Source organism: Gouania willdenowi, chromosome 18 (genome assembly GCF_900634775.1).
Source record: "Gouania willdenowi chromosome 18, fGouWil2.1, whole genome shotgun sequence".
Lineage (NCBI taxonomy): Eukaryota > Metazoa > Chordata > Actinopteri > Blenniiformes > Gobiesocidae > Gouania > Gouania willdenowi.
Window position 1 is genome coordinate 26,419,352 of NC_041061.1, and position 20,795 is coordinate 26,440,146.

General features: G+C 38.7%; 1 protein-coding gene across 6 annotated transcripts in view; it reads left to right on the plus strand.

The window, feature by feature from the left end:
• The window catches only part of map4k2 (mitogen-activated protein kinase kinase kinase kinase 2), a 56,313-nt gene extending 40,810 nt beyond the window's left edge, over window positions 1-15,503 (plus strand). For 3 of the 6 annotated variants that reach the window (XR_003676076.1, XR_003676080.1, XR_003676078.1), the window contains 11 exons: window positions 3,771-3,831; window positions 3,910-4,033; window positions 4,133-4,194; window positions 4,279-4,382; window positions 6,649-6,811; window positions 6,886-6,954; window positions 7,036-7,122; window positions 8,157-8,227; window positions 8,313-8,368; window positions 11,368-11,569; window positions 13,609-15,503. Coding sequence is in view for 1 of the 6 variants with exons in the window: in XM_028474278.1 (XP_028330079.1) it covers window positions 3,771-3,831; window positions 3,910-4,033; window positions 4,133-4,194; window positions 4,279-4,382; window positions 6,649-6,811; window positions 6,886-6,954; window positions 7,036-7,122; window positions 8,157-8,227; window positions 8,313-8,368; window positions 11,368-11,455 (885 nt within the window). In the remaining 5 variants the exon portion in view is untranslated. Of the gene's footprint in view, window positions 1-3,770; window positions 3,832-3,909; window positions 4,034-4,132; window positions 4,195-4,278; window positions 4,383-6,648; window positions 6,812-6,885; window positions 6,955-7,035; window positions 7,123-8,156; window positions 8,228-8,312; window positions 8,369-11,367; window positions 12,454-13,608 lie in introns of those variants that run through there. The other 3 variants (XR_003676077.1, XR_003676079.1, XM_028474278.1) reach the window with 2 other exon arrangements.
• Window positions 15,504-20,795: the final 5,292 nt, after the last annotated feature.

The following is a 20,795-nucleotide window of genomic DNA, read 5'->3' on the forward strand; positions in this document are numbered from 1 at the left end:
TGGTTAAAAATATGCTGATCCCATGAGGGATGCCAGATCTAAACTTATTCAATTCAAAATTTTAAATAGACTGTATTGGACTCCAGTTAAAATGCACAGGGCGAGAGTAAGAAATTCAAATTTATGTTGGAGATGCAATGCAGAAAGTGATAGTTAGTGTTGTGGTAGTCGAGACCGATCTCGGTCTTGGGACCAAATTTTAAAGGTCTCGGTCTCGTCTCGGAAGCATTTTGACTCGGTCTTGTCTCGGACTCAGGCTGCCCGGACACGGGATTTTCCCTCAAGACCGTTCGAGACCAGCACTAATTCCTGCTATTTTTAAACTTTTTTATAATGTGATAATAACACGGAGAAGAACGGGATAAAACAATATTTTATTCATTCTTTAATCCACCCTGTATAATGACCACAACCTTCCTTAATGTGACTGAGTGACGTGTGTGTGTGTCTACGGTTTCAGTTTGGACCGCGGAGCGGAAGGGAGATATGAACGAATCACTGGTAAAAATCCCAGTAAAACTCTGGAAAACAATCACCAGTGATAAATATTATCTCCCTGGTAAAGACAGTAGCTCTAACAACTGGTAAAATGATAAACTGATGATATTACAGCCTGTGAATGCAGTACGGGGACGCATTTACTCTGCCTCTGGGTCCTAGTGCCAGCCGAACAGTGAAACCTGGTCCCTTTACCGAGGTCTGTGTGTGTTTAATAAGTCTGTGTGAAAGTCTGCATGTTTATGCCTCTGTCCATCCACTCTTTTCATTACATCCATGTCTTTTAAGGCTTTTATTACATAGTATCGGCTGTAGTCCGGGCCGCCGCCATCTTGGTTTATGTCGTCACCAGCGCGTCATCGCCGCAAGTCACGCAAGCGCAGAATGACCCAAATAACTGTAAAGAGGTCTTATATTAGTCTATTTTCTTTTTAAAGTGGTGTTTTTTGTGTCTTTAGACTCCAATTACATTTATGTATATAATATGTTCCCAACAATATAAACAGGTTCACAATATAATTATTTTTTATAGTTTCTGCTTCCACTGTATCCAGAATAATAATAACAATTCTCAATAACTATTGATTGATTTGTCACATGACTGTTCCAGGGTTTGAGTTTGTTTTATTTAGTTTCACATCTACCTGAAGCTCTATGTTTTTTACACTGAAGACAAGTTGTTTGTAGTTTTATTTCAGAAAGTTTCACTTTTACAGTTACAGCTGGAAACCTTTGTTAATTGAATATCCTAGTTACATTACAGCAACCAAATTAAACTATATCAACTAAGTGAATTAATAAAAATGGCCTGTGTAAAGGCTTTTTCAAATTAAAAAATTATCTTGTGAAATGTGTGACCTGTTGACCTGCACAACTCAAAGAATCGGAATCGAGAATCGTTTAGAACAGGAATTAAAATTGAGAGGAAACACTCTGCGGTGTGTAGGTGACCAGCCATGTTATTTCTTGGCAGAAATGCTTTTAAACACTTGCTGAACATTCAGCTGATCTTGTTTTTAAATATGTACAATAATTGTGAATTTATCAGTAGCAGTAGTAGTTTTAATATTTTAGTTAATTTTTTGCAGGCACCTTTCTTCTCCGTCAAATGTATTTAATAAAAATAAAATTAAAGAGAGAATGTTATTTAACTGTCAAACTTTGTCATAATTTTATTTATTTGTATATTTTGTTAAATAAAATAAAAAATGTTTATGTTTTGGTCTTGACTCGGTCTCGGCTCCTGGAAGTCTGGTCTTGAACACAACACTAGTGATAGTTAATACACATGCTATTTTTATGCCCATTTATTAAAACTTATTTGGAAAAAGTTACAACTAAACTGAGCAACACTTTATAGGTTTAAATTCACCAAACCCCAACTTTATGCATCATGAACCAAATTAAGTTGAAAGGAAAATATGCTCATAACATTAAGATTTTTTTCATAAAAGTAGGTCTTACTACAGCAAAGAGAGTGATTCTAAAGTACTGGAAGTCACCAGAGAGTCCTACATACACAGAGTGGTTCACAACACTGTCCGAGACTGCCTCCTATGAGAGGCTTATTTATAAGAAAAACGGAAAACTAACAATATTTAATGATATTTGGAAGCCTTTCCTTAAACAAACTGAATAATATCTCTAATATAACAATTTCAATATGTATTTACTTTAGACTGGCTTGGTGGGGTTAGTACACATGGGGGAAAAATAAATAAATAAAATTTTAAAAAAGTCAGTCAGTTATAAGTTATAGGTTAACTCAGTAACACTTTTAATACTGTATCAAACCTTTCTTGTAGTTCAGATTATCACAAATGGGGAAGCCAATGTTTAGGTGTCTCGACGATTATAATATTACAGTAACAACTGAACTTTTTATTTTTAGGTTAATTTTTTATTTACGTATTTGTTTATTTTTTCTTTCTTAGACCCACTAGTACGTTTGTATGTGTGCTGGAGTTGTCTTGGTACTAGATTTGCAGACTTGATTTTGATGCTAATGAATGGATTTGATGCTAATTTCGATATCATACTGATTTTTAATATGCTCCTTTCTGAGCTTTACAAGAAATAATGGGGCTTTTTGTGTGGTCACAATTTTTATTGTTTATTTTTTTCTAGTTCTTCGGAATTGTTCGGAACTATTATACTGTGTATATACAGTATATACATATTTAGAATTTTTTTTGCTAAGACGGGGGTCTGGCTTTGATGCTATTGACCAATGTCTGATTTTCAATGCTTTTGACAGCTCTAATATATGTAAGAAATGTATGTAGGTATATATACTGTAGGTAGATGTCTTTATAAGTACATGTACCAATATAAGTGTATATGGGTATGTAGGTACATTATGTTCACGTCATTTACCTTTTTACTGTTGCAGCAGTAACAAAACTGAACTAAATGAGCAACAGAAATTATATATAAAAAAGGACAGGTCCTCTAGAGGCTTATATGGGTTATTGTAGTAGTATTATCGCTTAGCTTTGTATTTGACAAATTAAACAAAATATACAGCTCCAGATTTAAATGCAACTGCTCAAACACACCTAATGACCTTTACAGATTTAACACACTGTATTTATTTTTTTAAACACGTGGTTTAAAGGCCTCTCAGCAACTAATATCAACACATATCAGGGATTCTGACTTTTTTGGGAGTTGCGCTTTGATTAAATGCTTAAGGATGGCAAAGTATAATCTTACACCTTCACTCTATAATATATCAAACTATATTGAACTCTATCAATAAATAGATATTGGGCCCCTAGTGTTCCTTGGTGACAATTTTTAATATTGTGAATTACAGGAGTGAGCCCCGTTGGACTTAAACAGACTAAGAACACTTACACATACTTTAGGGATTCACAGCCAAACTGTACACTAATGTTGTTTGTTGGTGGAAAGAGCTGTATTTGAGTGATTTACTGGTAATTCACTATCATCATTGGTCTTCATAGGTCAGAGGTTCTTTAGTAGCAAGCTCAGGTACAACAGAAGACACGCAAATAATCTATTGAATTTCTATCTACAATTTGACCTTCTTAGATCGATCTTATCTTAGTTCTAAGCTGAGTTCATGCAGTGGCAGAATCAAATTGATAATGATATATATTATTGTGTCCAGATCTCTAGTCAGGTGGACTAAAAATCACTGACAGATAAGAGAAAGAAACTCACATCAACAATGGTTCAAATCAATCACCTTTTGAAGAGCAGTGAGAATTTATTGCAATGATTGCTGTATTTCTTTCCTCCAACAGCTATTTCCCCAGCGATGTGTCTGGCTTTATGTAATGAACAATGTGCTGATGGCAGTCTCAGGTACCTCATACTCCCTAATATGAGCTTTATTCAGCAGCACAGTTCAGCCTGATGCTGTAAATAGTCTCTTCTCTGCAGGAAAGTCCTCACAGCTCCATGCCCACAGTCTGACAGCTTTGTTTGAACAGAGAGGTCATCTACAAAAGAAGCATGGCAGTCTGTCTCTCAACACTAACCGCTTTACAGAAAGGATGAGCCACAGGTTGGACAGACCTCCAGAAACAAAACACCATCAGTCTCTGACAGCCAAAGCTGGACTCATTTAAACTGTGTTATTTCTGTATTCTGCATTCTTGGCCAGCAGAAAGTTTGCCATATCCGTGAAGATTCCTGACACCAAAGGCTGCAGGAGATGTAGTGTTGGTAAGTAATACTGGTTTTGATTCTACTACACATTTTAGGTTGTCTCAGTTGGGCATTGGGTATGATAAACTCCCTTTTTCTCAGCAAGGAACCCATACACAGACAGCACATTCCTTTGTGGGGCAGTGCCATCAGGGCTGATTCTGCTGCTGTGGTATGAGCCTCTCCAGAAGTTCATGCATCTTAAGGTTTGTACCATTTTACGCAATTTTCCATTTACAATTTGTGGAAAATCCTACATCACACAACCAATGACCACATCTGTATATGTGTCTAATCCAAAAAACAAGATCTGCAACAGGTATCAGCTATAGATGCTTGTTTTACTAACCAGCCATCATACTGTGAGTCCCAGCTCACCTATGTCATATCCCTGTGTTGTCATGAAAACTTGAGTGGTTTGCATCGTGATAGTTTCTCCAGGTCTTAATGCTGAGAGCCATTGAGCATTCCCGTCATGATAAGCATGATCCCCCATCTTGAATTTGGTGATCATGTTGTTCACAGTCCTGTGAGTAACAGGCTGGAGCATGGTTTCAGTCATGGTAAGGAATGTTGTGGTTCGCCTGGAGAATAGGCGTTCAGCAGGAGATGGAAGACCATCACGGGGAATATAGTTTCCATTGAGTAGAGCAGCTTGAATGTCAGTTCCGTCACTGAAGCACTTCTCCAATAGGTGTTTGTTTGGCGGACCTCATAGCATGGTCAGCAAGGTCATTTGAGTAGGCGTGTTTGAAGTCTAATGTGTATGCAAAATCAGCAAAATCCTTTCCAGTGTACTGGGCAGCATTATCAGTCAGCGGTGTCTGGGGAACACATGCACTGCAAAGTGTTGCTTAAAAATCATAACGGTGCAGTTTCAACATTGCAGCAGGAGATGCATATAGTTTGGGGCTGATGGTCAGTTTCTGCTGTGACCTGAATCCTTGTAGTTGTAAATACTAGAGCCAACATCTCTTTTTCAATTTGCGCATACCTTGATTCAGCAGGTGTGAGAGGCGATGGTTAAAAATTAGGCCCCTTGTTGAGCATGCATGTTCTCCTCGAGTGTGTAACAAATTGTGTATCTTAGGTCAACTGGAGCTGCAGGTGTGCATGTGCATGTGTGATTATTTGTCTGTGTGTCTTAGCCCTCTGAAGAGCTGTTGTCCTGTCTTAGGGCTTTCCTGGTTGTTCTGGTTTAGTCTGTGCACTGAGGCCCAGATCAGCATAATTGGGAGCTGATAACCTGCTTTGCTTAATCTGTAACTTCTGGTATTCCTTAACCAGTGTCAACCACTTTTTGCTAATAGTTGTTGAGCCATTCATCCATTTTCAGACCCGCTTTGTCCTATTTCAGGCTCACACTGGGTGCTAGGCGTGGTACACCCTGGACAGGGCAACAGTTGTAGAGCAGTTGTGATTACTTTGTGACTAAGTACTTGTGACTTATGGACTTATGAAAATTTCACGTGATGTATTATTTATGCAGAGAAAATGCTGATGATATCCAGTTGTACTGCTCCTTTAATGACTGAGTTTCACTTTTGTTGTTAATCCTTAGATTGCTTATCCTGTGTGAAAAACTGGTTGTCATCAAATTATCTGCAGATAAATTGAAACAAAACAGAAACTCTGATCATTGCTCCTGATAAAAAGATCCCTCTGATTAAAAACTCCCTTGGTGATCTGGGCTCATCTGTTAAAACCAGCCTGAGAAACTTTGGGGTTGTGTTTGATCAAGCATTATCTTTGGATGGTCACTGTCGTCAACTGACTAAAAACAGTTTTTACCACCTGAGAAATATATCTAAAGTGAGGCATCTGTTATCAAAATCAGATCTGGAACTCGTCATACACACGTTTACATCATCACGCATTGACTATTGTAATTCTGTTTTCACTTGTTTTAATAAGTCGACCCTAAACAGACTCTAGATCGTACAGAACTCTGCTGCCAGACTTTTAACTGGTGCTCCCAGAACATCCCACATCACCCCCATTCATTCTACTCTGCACTGGCTTCCAGTTAAGTTTCGAATAGACTATAAAATCTTAGTTCTTACTTTCCAAGCGTTACATGACCAGGCTCCTCAATATATCTCAGACTTGTTGTGCCCCTACACTTCAGGGTGAAGCCTTCGGTCTTCAGGTCAGGGTTTCTTAAAAATCTCAAAAACTAAATTTAAAACTCGAGGAGACCTGGCGATCCAGGCTGTGGCCCCCAGACTCTGGAATAACCTGCACCAGTCTCTCAGGGAGCTCAACTGTGTGGACACTTTTAAAAAACTGTTGAAAACTTGTTTGTTTGTTTTTTATCCTTTTATGATGCTTTTATGATGTGTATGCACCCATGTTTTATTATTTTATTATGATGTTGCGCTTGTATTTTCACCACAGCTCTGTACAGCACTTTGTGATTTTATCTGCAAAAAGCGCTTTATAAATAAATTACTTCTTGTGTGTTTACTCCAGCACATACCCATTCGGCTGCCAGATTCACTACCGATATTTGAGCTCCTGGTGTCTGTCACAGATGAATTCCCTCAGCTGTGCGTTGGTGTTAGAGACCACAGTAATGGAAAACAGCTGAAGTTTGATATCATCGAGCTAAACGGCATACCTGTTTCAGTTCCAGGTAACAGATTTTGGGTTTTAATTTTTTTGAAATTCAGTTCAGAGCTGACTGTGACTGACTTTGTGCTTCTGCAGAGAGTGGAGGTCTTCTAGCTGTACAGATAACTCAGCTGGACAGAGACACTGTTCTCATCGCAGAAGAAAGTGAGGCCCTTCCATAAGGTCATGGTGTGAATCCTACAGATATCTCTCATACTAATGTCGATTTTATGTCCCACTGAATAGAAACGGTCAGGATCATAAACATGCAAGGGCTTCCATCCAAGGAGCTGTCTGCTGAGATCATCTTTGACTTCACCATTGAAACATTAGGTAGCACCATTCATTTGTACAATTTTGTCAATGGTATGCACAAAACAACTGCATCTCTATTGGTCCTGTTGAGTCCCAGTTCCTGTTAAATGTAAATAATAGTTTCCTAATGTTTTAGCCACGGTTACAGTCAATTATAACATTTGTAGTTGTCAGGAGGCAAAAGACAAGACATTTTAAGCTCAACTGACACCAAACTTGTACAGCATATCTTCAGACTGTCCTACACAAACGATCCACAGATTCTTGATGTATCCAAATTTGAGCCTACAGTGCATGAAAATGTTCACACATTTTTCAATTTCACTGTCATGTGAACAATTAGTCAATGCAAACAGGCATTTTTAAACTAGCCATCTATAATAGTATTTATTGTAAAATATAATTAGTACTGTCAAATGATTGAAATTTGTAACCACGATTAATCACATTATTTTACTGACTAATTGCGATCAATCCTTTTTGATGAAATTTTGTCGTAGCAATATGAATGGAACGTATAAGCAACTCTGTTCCAGCAAATGTATTGTGCTAAACAACAACAAAGGTTTAGTATTTGTTCAAAGTGCTTTTTTAAATGAATATTTCCTTTACAAGAAAGCAAAGTCATTTCTAACCACTGCTAGGTCAATGCTTAAGTAAATACCCCCGATAGGTGTAAGCCAAATTACAAAGTCATAACAACATGATCAAGCATGATCTTTCTGTTTTTAACCAGCGAAAGAGCATAGATGTTAGCTGTGATGCAAGATGGCGACTATTTTTGTACCATGCCTGTGTTTGAGATTAACTTGTGTCATGCTAGTTTCAGACGTGTTCATTAAATGGGGAAATGCTGTCTATTTAAAAAAAAATTAATTAAAAATTAAATTAAATATTTAAACATGCAACATGATGTACTCTTTTAAAAAAGTAAACAAATGTGTGACATTTAATTTGTCTTGAGCAAACGTTTGCAAAGTTTTAACTATATTCATTGGGTTTCGTGGACAATCAGTTAAAGTACTTTAAAATGACACAATATCTCCTTACAGTGTGCTTACAAGACAGTGTGTTGGCATTTTGGAAGCACGGTCTTAAAGGGAGGAGTTTTCATTCTCATGAGGTACTGAATTGCTATTCTTTGCTCTCAGTCATTCACATTCATATTTTCATCATATCAATATGATGAATTTCCTCTTACTGTGCAGGTCACTCAAGAAATTACAGATGAGACCCGATTGTTCAGAGTTTTGGGGACAAACAGGTACGTCAAAATGGGCCTGGGGCTTCAGTGGAGAGTTAGCGAGTTAATCCACCTCTTCTTAAAGCTGCAGTATGTGAAATCATGAGATTTGTAAAGAAACCACCACGCTCCCCCTTCCTCTCCCTGTTTCAAAACCAATCGTCTTTTTACCTCGGAAACGCACTCTTTTTTTTCAATACAGACTAGTGACAAATGTAGGGATTTTATCTTGTGTTATTGCAGAGTTTTTTTTTTTATGTTTTAGAGACATGAACGCTTGTATCAGTCACTGCTGTGAGGACATAACTAGAAGCTCACAGCCGCTCCTCCGCCTCCTGATCTCAGCTGCAGAGCAGACAGACAGACACTCCATGTCCAGACTGTAAATTAAATGCACATGTTCTCTCAACCTTGGATAGGCTTCTCTTAGTTTTACAAGCGATTGATCGCATCTGTTATCACTCACTCTCTCTTATTTGGTATGTGGGGCAGACTGCGCGTGGACTGCCCCACGTACCGAGTCAGAGTCCAATCCACCCAAACACATTTGAGCCTTTAGACTGTTGCTTCTTCACGTTGGTCTTCCTTTTTCCGCTTGCTTTGCCATTTAATCATTATGCCTAACACTGTGATGGGAACTTCTCCTGCTAGAATGTCCACCATTGCACATTTACTATCGATGGTACGTGAACACGCATTGTCGAGTAGCTAATAGTAACGCTTCTGGATTTCTCGTCTATTTATAAAACCAAGAGAAGGAGAAGAGATTCAGAGTCCACTCAGAACACTTTGGATTTACAATATGCTCAGAGATGATCATGGATTTTTGACCAAATAATACCAAAACATCTTATATACTGCAGCTTAACACCACTGTGTCACAATTGCATTACACAAATGAGGGTGGAGACTAACACCAGAAGCCCAGTTAAGGCAATGCCAAACCTCTACATGTTAGGCTTCGTTTGCACCGAACGTGGCACAAATGTTTTCTGCAGGATCGCTTCATATGCACGTCTGAGACAAATCAACCAGACTTAATTTCTCTTCACCATCTACTATGGAGGACCTCAGTAAAATCACTGCTCTTTCCCTTCTGTGGAAGCTGAAGAGCCATCGATTATTTTCTCCTCCATGCTGAAATGGGTGAAAAGACCGGTTTCCGCATTGACGGCCTGACGTCATTGACAACATGAACTCTGATTGGCGACACACGAAAGGCGAATCATTCACTGGAGTTCAATGTTTTCCACTCAAGCAAATGTTCGAACAGGAGCAAATGTCACGGAAAAACAGGAGCGCCCAATAAACGGCCAACGTAATCAAACCTCGCCAACCAACAGGAGAGGAATTTGCCCATTGCTGTGTCTTCACATTAACTTTGTATGTCATCTGGTTGTGCAAACATTTTGCACCACGTCCGGTGTGAACGCAGCATTAGGCTGACGCCCACAGACGGACCAGGTTTGAGCTGAATAGTTATAAAGAGCCTTGCGACCGCTCTGGAGGACAACCGATCTGCTCACCGTATCCTGGGAGGATTCCGTAGATGAGGCATATGAGCCAAAACACCTGTGCTATGCTGAATTAGCTGCAGAAGCACAACATTGTGGCTGGAAGACAGAAGTCCGCCCAGTGGAAGTTGGATGCAGAGGGTTTGTGGCAACATTTATTACCAAACTCAGAGACCTTGGAGTCAGGGGCCAGAGTCAGCAAAAAGAAGCAGACAGTGGCTTTGGCTCAAGAGGAACGATACCTCTTAGGCCCCCAAATAGCAGATCGGGGTAGTCGGTCGGCTCATGCTTGGCTTGGGGGGCAGGTGGCCCCTGCCCTGCGTTGACCTGGGATGTATGCTATGGGCTGATCACCCTGTGGCTGGCCACCTTTGGGGAGGGTGTATTGTGTCCAAATATTAAGGCACAAAATACATTTTCAGTTGCACTTTTAAAAAGAAAAGGAACTATTATACAGTTTTGCATTGTTTACTGTAGAACCAGAATTTTCCTTAATAGGTTTCTTCTTCATTTGTATTATTCGTTTATTTATTTTCATTCAGGATTTATTTTTAGTTAAATTGCATTGTTTTGAATAGTTGATCAAGGGATTCTTTTGACAATCAAAAATAATAGAACAGTATTTTCTAGTTTTCCCCCGAAAAAAATAAAGGAATATTTTTCAATCATCATTTGTCTACAGTCCCATTTTGTAAAACAAATTGTGAGAGAATCGTATCGTGAACCAAATTGTATCGGGAGTTGAGTGAATCGTTACATCCCTAGTGGCAGGGCTGGAGGCAAAAACAGAGCACAGGAAAAATTAGGATGTGTGAAGACAGGTCACGAAGGTTATTCTGATACGTTACCCACAGGGTAGCTCACGAACTGGTGATGAGTTAAGGTTCGACTGGCTTTTAAACTGCAGAGGAGGAGGATGGCTGGAGTGATGAGACTGGAGTGTGTAGATGACATTGGTGAGGTGATTAAGAATCACAACCACAACACATTGACACAAGGGGAAAAAACACTAACACCATACCACAAGCACAACTGTAGCTACATGAAAAAAAACATTTAAGAAATACATCACACTCACACACCACAGATGCTGATTATTTATAGATAAAATCCATCCTCCTTTCTTTGCACCACAGAGACATGAATTACTTACAGTCCCAACATTAAATCCTTTCCTATCGCCATGGAGGTAAAGGCTACTCTGTCCCGTTGCATTTCTGGCATTCGTACGCAAATGTCTCCTGTTTGGCCTCTCCATGCACCGAAAATTTGTGCAGTGGAAACATTAAAAGCCTCAAACTGGTCCCTCCCTCGCTTAATGGTGTGACAAAACATTTTCCATATTTCCTTCTTTTTCATTGTAGAGCTCTATTTCTCTGTGTACTTGTTTTATGAGCTGAAGATCAACTCAACAAATGGTTGACTGGTTCTCTTGTTTTTCTTTGCTGTATTTGTGTATGTATTTCCTCACAAGAACTTTTCCCATTGTTTATTGTGTTTGCATAGAGACATAATCCTGCAGAGCAAACCCACAGATGACCCATCAGCTTTGAGCAACTTGTACATCCTGACTGGACACGAAAGCAGCTACTGAAGGAGGGATCCATTCACTCATCTGAGACACACTGAGATTATTTATCCATACACCAAAGTCCGACTGTTGTTGTTTAGGGTCCTGTAGAGGAGTGTTTCCCAAATCCATGCAGAGAGAGCAGTTTCATATTTCCTCACAGATTCACCATAAGGTGGTCTGTGTCACACTGTGCAAATTCATAGAGCCAGAATTGGAAAACACATGGTCTAAAATTTTAATTATATACTCTCGGTTTGCTGCTTCCTTTTCTATTCATCTAGATCAGGAGTGCACACACTTTTTCGGCTCGTGAGCTACTTTTTACCACTGACAGCTTTTCACAAGGCACATTTATTTGTATAGTGCATTTCATACTAACCTGGCAAGAGCCAGATTGATGTGTAGCCCTCCAGCTGACTCGAGTTCTCCACATTGATCTGGGTCTGACGAATCCTTTCGGAACCATGGAGGGACATGAACACAATACTTGAAACTACTTGGGCGAAGCGCCTGTCCACCATGATTTGTTTTAGCCAATCACATGGTAACAAATGATGATGTCATCGGCATGCGCGGCAGAAATGCTGCTACAACAACAACAAGGCTCTGCTTGTGAAAACATTCTTTTGGGATAGTGATGCTGCGGTCATTATGTCGTTAAGTGACTTTTGCCATTTTTTGCAACATGAGTATGTGAGTTAAGGGCATGTTAACCATCCTACTGCATTGACATCTTTCTATTTTGATTCGGAGTTATGCTAATAGCCGTAGCCCAGCTAGTTCCTTTCCCCGCAGTTGCACATCTTCGGCGCTTCTGCCTCCATCACACCCAGATATCCCGCCCTAAACCACATGACCGCCTCATGATTGGTTCGAATCGATTTGGTTCGGTTTTGAAAGGCAAATGCGGGAACAGCACAAGGTTAATTTCATACACAAGGCAATTCAATGTGCTTTACATGATTAAAAAGTGCAACAGGAAACATTCAACAGTTTTGAAATAAATAAGAACATTAAATCAGCAGTAAAAACATTATTAATCTCCCTCTCAGTCATACGCAGTAGAGAAAAAGAGCCTTTAACTTGGATTTAAAAATGTTTTAGAGAGTTGAGTTTGTTCCACTTCTTTGTATTTAAATACAAAAAAATATTGAAACAGTAACACTTAAAAACTGAGTTTGATTAAAAAAAAAAAAAATATATATATATATATATATATATATATATATATATATATATATTTTGAAAATGCAATGCACCAAACAGCTGCTCACTTCATCAAAGACCCACAATAAAAAAGCACATTTATGTGTACTAGTCAGTAGCACACAGTGTTGTATTGTTTGTAGCTCATTTTGTTCTTTAGAAGAACTTCAATAGCTTCCACATACGTAGGTTGTCTAAAGATGCTGATAATAAATGTATCTGGTCGGTCGGTGTGTGAGCGTTTTTAGGGCTGGCGGAGGTTCTTCTTCTGCTTATTATTAGAGATTGTAAATGAACAGATTGGTGTGCTCGTGCTCTGTCAGATTGAGCTCAAAACCTGAATTGTTAGGTTTCATTTTTAGTAAATGTGACTGTGCCGTCCTCATTCATTTATGAGACCTTGCGGCCCACGTGCGCGATCGACACAAAATGCCATCAACGTAGTGTGCACTCCTGATCTACAGTACATCCTGTTATTGCAGCTCCACAGTTTAAGGGTTTCATCTGGAAAATTTTAATTAGAATACTACTTTGGTTGGAATACTAAAGTTATTCCTAGTTCACCTTCTTTAACTGTACTCATTATTCACACTTACTCAGTTACACACCTAATCGAGGCTGACACACAGAAGTTATATAATGAGCAACATCCCTTTAGGGTCTGTGAAATCAGAGGACAATCAGTCCAGGAGGCAGTGTTGTCACAGTTAGCAGATGACTTCCCTTCCTAAAGCTGTCAATAAATTAAACAACCCCAAAACTGTACTTTTAGTTTTTACTGAGTACAAAAGCCTTTTTCCAATTATAGATTATATGGTACATGTACAATTTTTATCAATTCTGTAAGTCTGAGAGCCCATTTTAAAAAGTTCAGTTTTCAAGCACCAAAACACCAGAAAACATTCTCGTGTAAATATATATATATTTCTACTTCAGTGCAATTGACACTGATAAACTTGACACCATTTAGATCTGCTTAAGCATGAATGTTGAGCTATACTACACAGTTATTTAAAACCTGCAGACAGCGGCCATCTAGGAACAAAGCTGTAGAGCCGTAATCAGGCCTCAAAATTAGAGCCGACTTGTTCCAAGTCCGGCTAATACGAAGCTGAATAAAGCCAATTTTTTAAGCCAGAACCTGTTATAGCCCCACGCTATTCAAATATGTTCACACACATGTAGAATGATCTGAGGCGAGTTTCTTTAGTAACTCAGCTTTATTTACTTGCCACTTATTCTACATTCAACTGCACTACTTAAAGCTTTACTTCTGCCGTAAAGCATGTTGTAACTCTGCTGTAACACACAACTCAGCGACTTGCTCTCTATTTGATAGCACACAGCTCAATAATGAGTTGTCATATGTTTTTTAACATCATTCGTACATGTGCCAGAAGCCAGCCTTCAGTTCACCTCCTGAGCATCCATTTGTGCATTAGGGAAGGCATTAATACATATACATGTTTTAGAATATCACTATACTATAAGTAACCTTGAAATTAATTATACTTTTTAGGATTTTGCTGAGAAAATTATTTTAATCCAGAATTTATATACTTCAATTCAAAGAAGTATACATTCAGTGACATGAAGCTGAAAAACTTTAGCTGCTCAGGACAATAACTTTTTAATCAGATGAATACATAGTGTAGGCCTCATATCAATAAAACAGACAATTTGCTCGCAAAGAGATATACAAGGTTAAAATTGCTGCTTAAAAGTTTGTTTTGATTCCCACTGTAAGCACTCTCTCAATACCATTGTTGGTAAAGTTTTGTGCATTGCTTTGCATTGTGGGATGTGGAGTCCCATTGATTGATGCGTAGAAGTGGTTTTACTTCATTATTACTGGGATTTTACTGCACAAACACTGCCAAAGTGACTTCCCCACACAAATGCTGGTGTTTTTACAGCCTGACAATTAATTTTGGGGCTTACATGAAAAGATCCAAATCTGGCCGAAATTGGATGTATCATGGAGTAATGTCAAGGGGAGTACTGGGAACAAAATACAACAAAATTAGTGTCAAACAAATCTCTGTCCTCCTTGTCTGGAGAAGAAACACATGAAATCAGGGTATTAATGAAGTAAAAACACGTCTTTGCAGCTGTTTACGGGACTCCACCTCCCATAATGCAACGCGTCAAATTTTGGAAACACTCCTTTATTATATTACACACAGAACTTGAAGGTAGTTCGTTTGTTGATTTCTTGTGTCAAAAAAATGTCTATTCCACTACATCAGACTAATATCATTTAATTTATTTACAATAGTTGTTGTCATTCCCTTCCTTTTACCCTGATGGACACTTGATCATACCAATAGTTGAAACAGTATTTCTTTTAAAGTATGTTTTATTGTTATGTACATGACATACTGTATTAATACAAAACAATACAATATGTATTTAAAATGTAGTGCAAAAAAGGAGACTTTTTGGTAAATGTGTTAATTTTCTACGACATCCATAAACAAGAATTGTCAATGATTTATCTTGGTTGTGAATAGATGATCAACTTACCTCTTCTGTGCTTCTCGTAATTGACAAGACTGTGGCCCTCATTTTTCAACCATTCGTACGCTCAGATTTGAGCGTACAACAGGCATCTGACCATATTTATGCAAGCTTCAGTATTTATCAATTTTGACAAGAGTGTAAGCTACGGTCAAGTCTGAGTTCATGTACGCAAATCTGAGTGTGTGGATTTGTGGTGCAGCACAGATAAATCTGACTTAGACTGAAAATAATTATAAAACAAACCTCAGCTGTCATTTAATCATAAGCAGCCACATATTCAGAACAGATCAAAACGGATTATAAAAATGAATTAAACTAAATAAAATTAATTAAACGTCACATTTGTAACACTTTCCGCTGATATAATCTAAAAAATCACAAGGTTTGAATGTAAATCAAAAGAAAAGAGGCTAACTGGCTAAGAGGAACAAAAGTGAAACTAAAAGAACGTCACATTGAGAATGGTTGCTCACACTCACCTTCCACTCAGAAATATGAATTATGTTGAATAAAACATAAAAGTGGCTAAAAATGTCTCTGATCTCTTTTTCTGCTCTGTTTTTTGTCAGTTATAATCTCATAATATGGACCTATCTTATTTCCGGAAGCTGAGCTGGCAGCAGCAAAAGAGCAGAGCTGAGCACAGACAGGAAATAATTTACTAAACATGAACTTTTTCCTCTGAGAAAAGACACAATACTTCAACAACAAACTATCATTTACCATCTGACTCTGCCTCTGAGATAATCATCTACTCCTTTTTTCTTCACTTGCTCAACTGTTAAGCTATCTAGCTACAAGTAGCAAGATAACTAGCAGAAGAATGGCTCTTTTCACAACAGAATACAGCAGTCTTCTCCTAAAGATTACAGAGCTTGAGACTACAGTGCAAGGAATACTAGTACACATTGAGGTTAATGGACACTGTGGATATGGTAATGATCGCACATTGTTTTCTGTAATTGAAAAGCTCATATCAGTGCTGTAATAATATAATAATCCACTGTTGATCAACTGCTATAAAACAACCATAATTGATGTGCATATAAAGCACAAAACAGCTGCTCCAAAATTAAAACAGTAATTTTTCCACCTTAGCACAGTAATGTAAAGTAAGCTGTGTGTATTCCAGGTGCACATTCTGCTGTTGAAAATGCTTATAAAAATAAATGTGGAAAAACTAATTCACAGCATTTTTCTCAGCTTCAGCTACACAATGCTAAACATATCAGGTTAATGAGCTGCTGTTAGCAGTGACTCAGCAGTAGCGACAGGCTTCTTATTTACAACAACATACCGTGCAATAGTTTGGCTGATTTGTCCCTGGATAACAGTCACAGTCCGTTAAAATCCAGCCGCAGCGTTAGCTTAGCTTCACTGATGCATCTTTTGGACACAAAAATAAGACGCGTATTTCCACTCTGAGAAGCTCGTCCTGCTCTTGCATTGACTCGCCATGATTGGCGCACGTGATGTAAACAGAAACACGCCGACAATGCTGCTTCTTCTACTGTTTTACCGTGTTTGGCACGGCATCCCGCAAAAATATGTAGTGCCACTGTAAACAGGAAGTACACTGCTGCTAGCAAAGTAACGGACAAACACACCATATTGTAACGGTAATGGTGTTATTTCTTTAGAAATATATTGCGTTACAGTACTAGTTACTGTCAAAAGTGATGTTGGGGCGGTAACACGTTACAAGTAATGCGTTGCCGCCCAACACTGCTAAGGTCCCACTGAGGTGTTGTGTGACTGCTTAGAAAAAGTAAACTGCGGGATAAGTAAAAATTTCCTTCAACTAAATCATGACAAGATGGAGGTGATTGTCTTTTTGGTACCTTGGTGTTCTGATTGACTCAGATCTGACATTCAGCAGTCAGATCAAATCTATCACCAAAACAGCCTTCTACCACCTAATAAACATCTCCAGAATGAAAGGTTTAATGTCTTTGAAAGATCAGGAGAAACTGGTCCATGCTATTATCTTCAGCAGACTGGACTATTGTAATGGTCTTCTGACAGGAATCCCCCAAAAGAGCATCAAACAGCTACAGCTGGTTCACAACGCTGCAGCTCGGGTTTTAAACAGAACAAAGAGGTCAGAGCACATTAGTCCAGTTTTAAAGTCTTTACACTGGTTCCCAGTCAGCCTCAGAATAGAAATCTTTAAAAGAAAAATGTGATATGATTTGTTTTCCATATCGCCCACCCCTAGGTAAGATTAAACACACAAAATAATAGACAAGACTAAAAAAATGTTTTGTACACAACTACTCACTACAACAAACAAATCAACCCACAAACACACCCTAAATTGGGTTTCACTTTTTTAGTGCTTTGTTGAAACTAAAAACGTTTTGCCTTGGTGCGGGTCATGAATCATGTCAAAGTTAGTTTTTCATCAATGATGTGGTTTATGCTGATCACTGCCAAACTGCTTGCCCATTATTATTTAGCCAAAAACGTTTTATTTAAATGAATAAATACAATAATAGTTTGAACACATTTGATGACAATTTATCTGATAATTTGTTTAACTAGTACAGAAGTATGTATTAATATAGTGGGAGCTTAAGTAGAGTTGTCAATTATGGCCAAATGAATATATTTGAAGGTTGGATGTATGAAGAGGTGTACATACTCTGTACTCTGTGGTGTTATAAAGGGGTATATTTACAGGTGTAAAGTAAAATAGTGTGTGCAATTTCTCTGATTTAATTATATGGAACATGCGCATGATAAATGTGTTTTTTTTCTTTTTTTTACTAATTTTTATTATTTGTTTGTTTGGTGTATTTTTCTGTAATGTATGTTTTTTTTGAGTCATTATGTGTATTTTTCTATCTTTCTATTGTGTTTTGTGCATTTTTTGTATAATTATTGTTTTTTGTTGCCATTGTAGTGTGATTCTGGAGTCATTTTTTTTTTTTTGTATCTTTTTTTATGTAGTTTTGTGCATTTCTGTTGTCATTTTAGTGTATTTTTGTATAAATATATAGTTTAGTGTATTTTGACTGATTTTCATATTTGTGTGTGTGTGATCATCACGCTGCAGTAATCATCAGGCGTGCTTCACTATGTAGCACCTCTACGTAGCACTTAGATCTGACTCAGAGCGTAACGCTACAGTCACTACCACCCTATGGACGGCTGTTGTGACACAGATTGTAACCGGACTAAATGGTGGTCCGTTTTTCACTCAACACTCACATACCTGCATGCATGTCACGTCGACGGTGATCAATAGTGAAGCGCACCTGATCAACGTGTGTGTGTGTGTGTGTGTGAGACTCTCTACCTGGGACTCTAATCTCCTCCGTTGGTTCTCTCTCACACACGCTGTGGATAAATGTGCAGCTTTCAACACAGCACCCATTGGCCGTCAATAACTTCCGGGTCTAAATAGCGAACGGTCAAACTAACATGAAAATAAACATTTTGAAACGTCAATACCAAATAAGGAACAGTAAAAAAGTATTTATCTCTTTTTTTTCCTCAAAAGAGAAGTCCACAGCAGCTCTAGCACACACTGGATGTGAGCTGTGCTGTGAAATAGATATAGATGGCATCAAGCCAAAATAAAATGAAAATAAACATTTGGAAATGACCAAATTACTCCAAAATAACAGATGCTCAAACTTTTGGTTTTTGGAAGCCGTTGACAAAGTTTCAGGTTGAACAGGCACCGCGTCTGGGAGATATCCGCTACACACACACACACGCAGACACACACAGACCTTTCTTGAATTATAGTATAGATAATAATTACATTTGTCGCAAAGTTGTAAAGGAGAAAATGACAAAAAATATTAATTTATTTGTGGGTTTGATTAGACTTGATGAACCTCATGTGGGACTAATTGGTCACTAGTTAAAATGGTCCCCACCTATAACATGGGTCCTGCAACTGCAGACAGTCGTAAACAAGACTTGTCAAAAGGAGGTTCACATAACCTTAATCATCATCAGAAAGAGACCATAGAAACGACTGCGTTCAGGAGAAATATGAAACAGACGCTGCACAGACTGAAAAAAAGGCCTTATAAAGTTTTCTAGTTTTAGGAATGTCCCTCATTGCATTTCTCATCGTTATTGACTCCGTTTAAACAATTTCTGTCAACATTTTATACATTGTTGTTTTCTAAAGCAATGTTTAAAGCAGGTTTTAAGTGACTATCTGCAGCAGATACCACAGCACACTTTCACAGGTGTGGAGAAACACATTTCTCCATGATTAATCAGGAAGGATTAAAACAGGTGTCAATTATACTGTACAAGTCTAATAAAAAAAAAGGTTATTTTCAAAGAGTGAAGCATGTATAAAAAATAGAGTACTATTGGAGCCGACTTCTTCACTCGGAGCAGATGATGACTGAGAATCGTTTAACTCACACGCTCGAGGCTGCAAACAAAGCGTTATCCAGCCTGTCCACGTGCGCTGACATTTCCAGGTGTTTGAACACCTTTGGGTGACATGGCGGTGAATATCGAGGTGTGTGTTACACACAAACACACCTTGACATCCTCATAATTTATGAGGATGGGCACTCAAGTCAGCGCAGCAGAGCTATATAAAAGTAATTATTTTTTTTCTTTTCTTGTGCTGCTCCCTAGAGGATGCCGCCCTGGACGGCTGCCCATGTTGCTCATATCAAAAACCACCTCTGCTTCGGGGAGAACACGAATCGGTCCAACTGGAGCTAACACGCACACAGATACTTTGCGTTGTTTACGGAAGTACGGTCCGTTACTGTATGCATGCGCATATATACAGGTATCCCCGCCTACTAATTAAGGTGCCATCAGCAGGGAGGCCAGCCTGCGACATCAACAATCACAAGTTAAAAGCTTAGGAGAGGAGTGTGGAAGCAGAGGAGGTCTGTCGCTTTGATACTGCTTCACCAATCGGTTTTACAAAAGTGCTCGGATTAGTGCATCATTCCCGCGTTGAGTCTGAATTTTGCCCGCTGGAAAACCAGGTAGTCAGTGTTTTATATCCCTCTCAACCTATGGCCTGCCAGGTTGCTCATGCGCAGTTCCAGAGTGTGAACAGGCTTATTAACATATTTCTGTTTTAATCTCCTACCCGTGGTTGGGGGACACAGGGGAGATCTGTACTCTCCAGGGTCGAAGGCAGCTTCTCCTCCGGGGTTAACTTCCGCTCTTTAAAGGTGTACGGCACAGAAAGAACAGGACGTTTTGCTGTTGGAGAGCTTAAGGGTATTCCATAAAGGAGGATTAACAAACTCTGAGTTTATCCATAAACTCTGGGTCAACATACCCCGTGATAGGGAACTCTGGGTATCTGATTCCATTACAGCTGGTATGAAGTGGGTTAATCAACCCTGACTAAGTAAACCTTGGGTTACTGACATACACGCGCGCAATAAAAAGCCATCATCATTGGATCAGAGATTACTCGAGCTGCCATGGCAACCACCCGGAAGAGAGTGATTTATTCACCCTGATGGGTGAAATAAGCTGGCATTTGAGGAATATGAGCCTGTTCTAAATGTATGTTTACACTGAACACACCAGTGACTACAGTGGCTTAAATCACCCGTGATTAGTCTCTTTGGTCCCTTCATCACTTTATCGCTTCAGTGACGTGATGAGCGGGGAATAATAT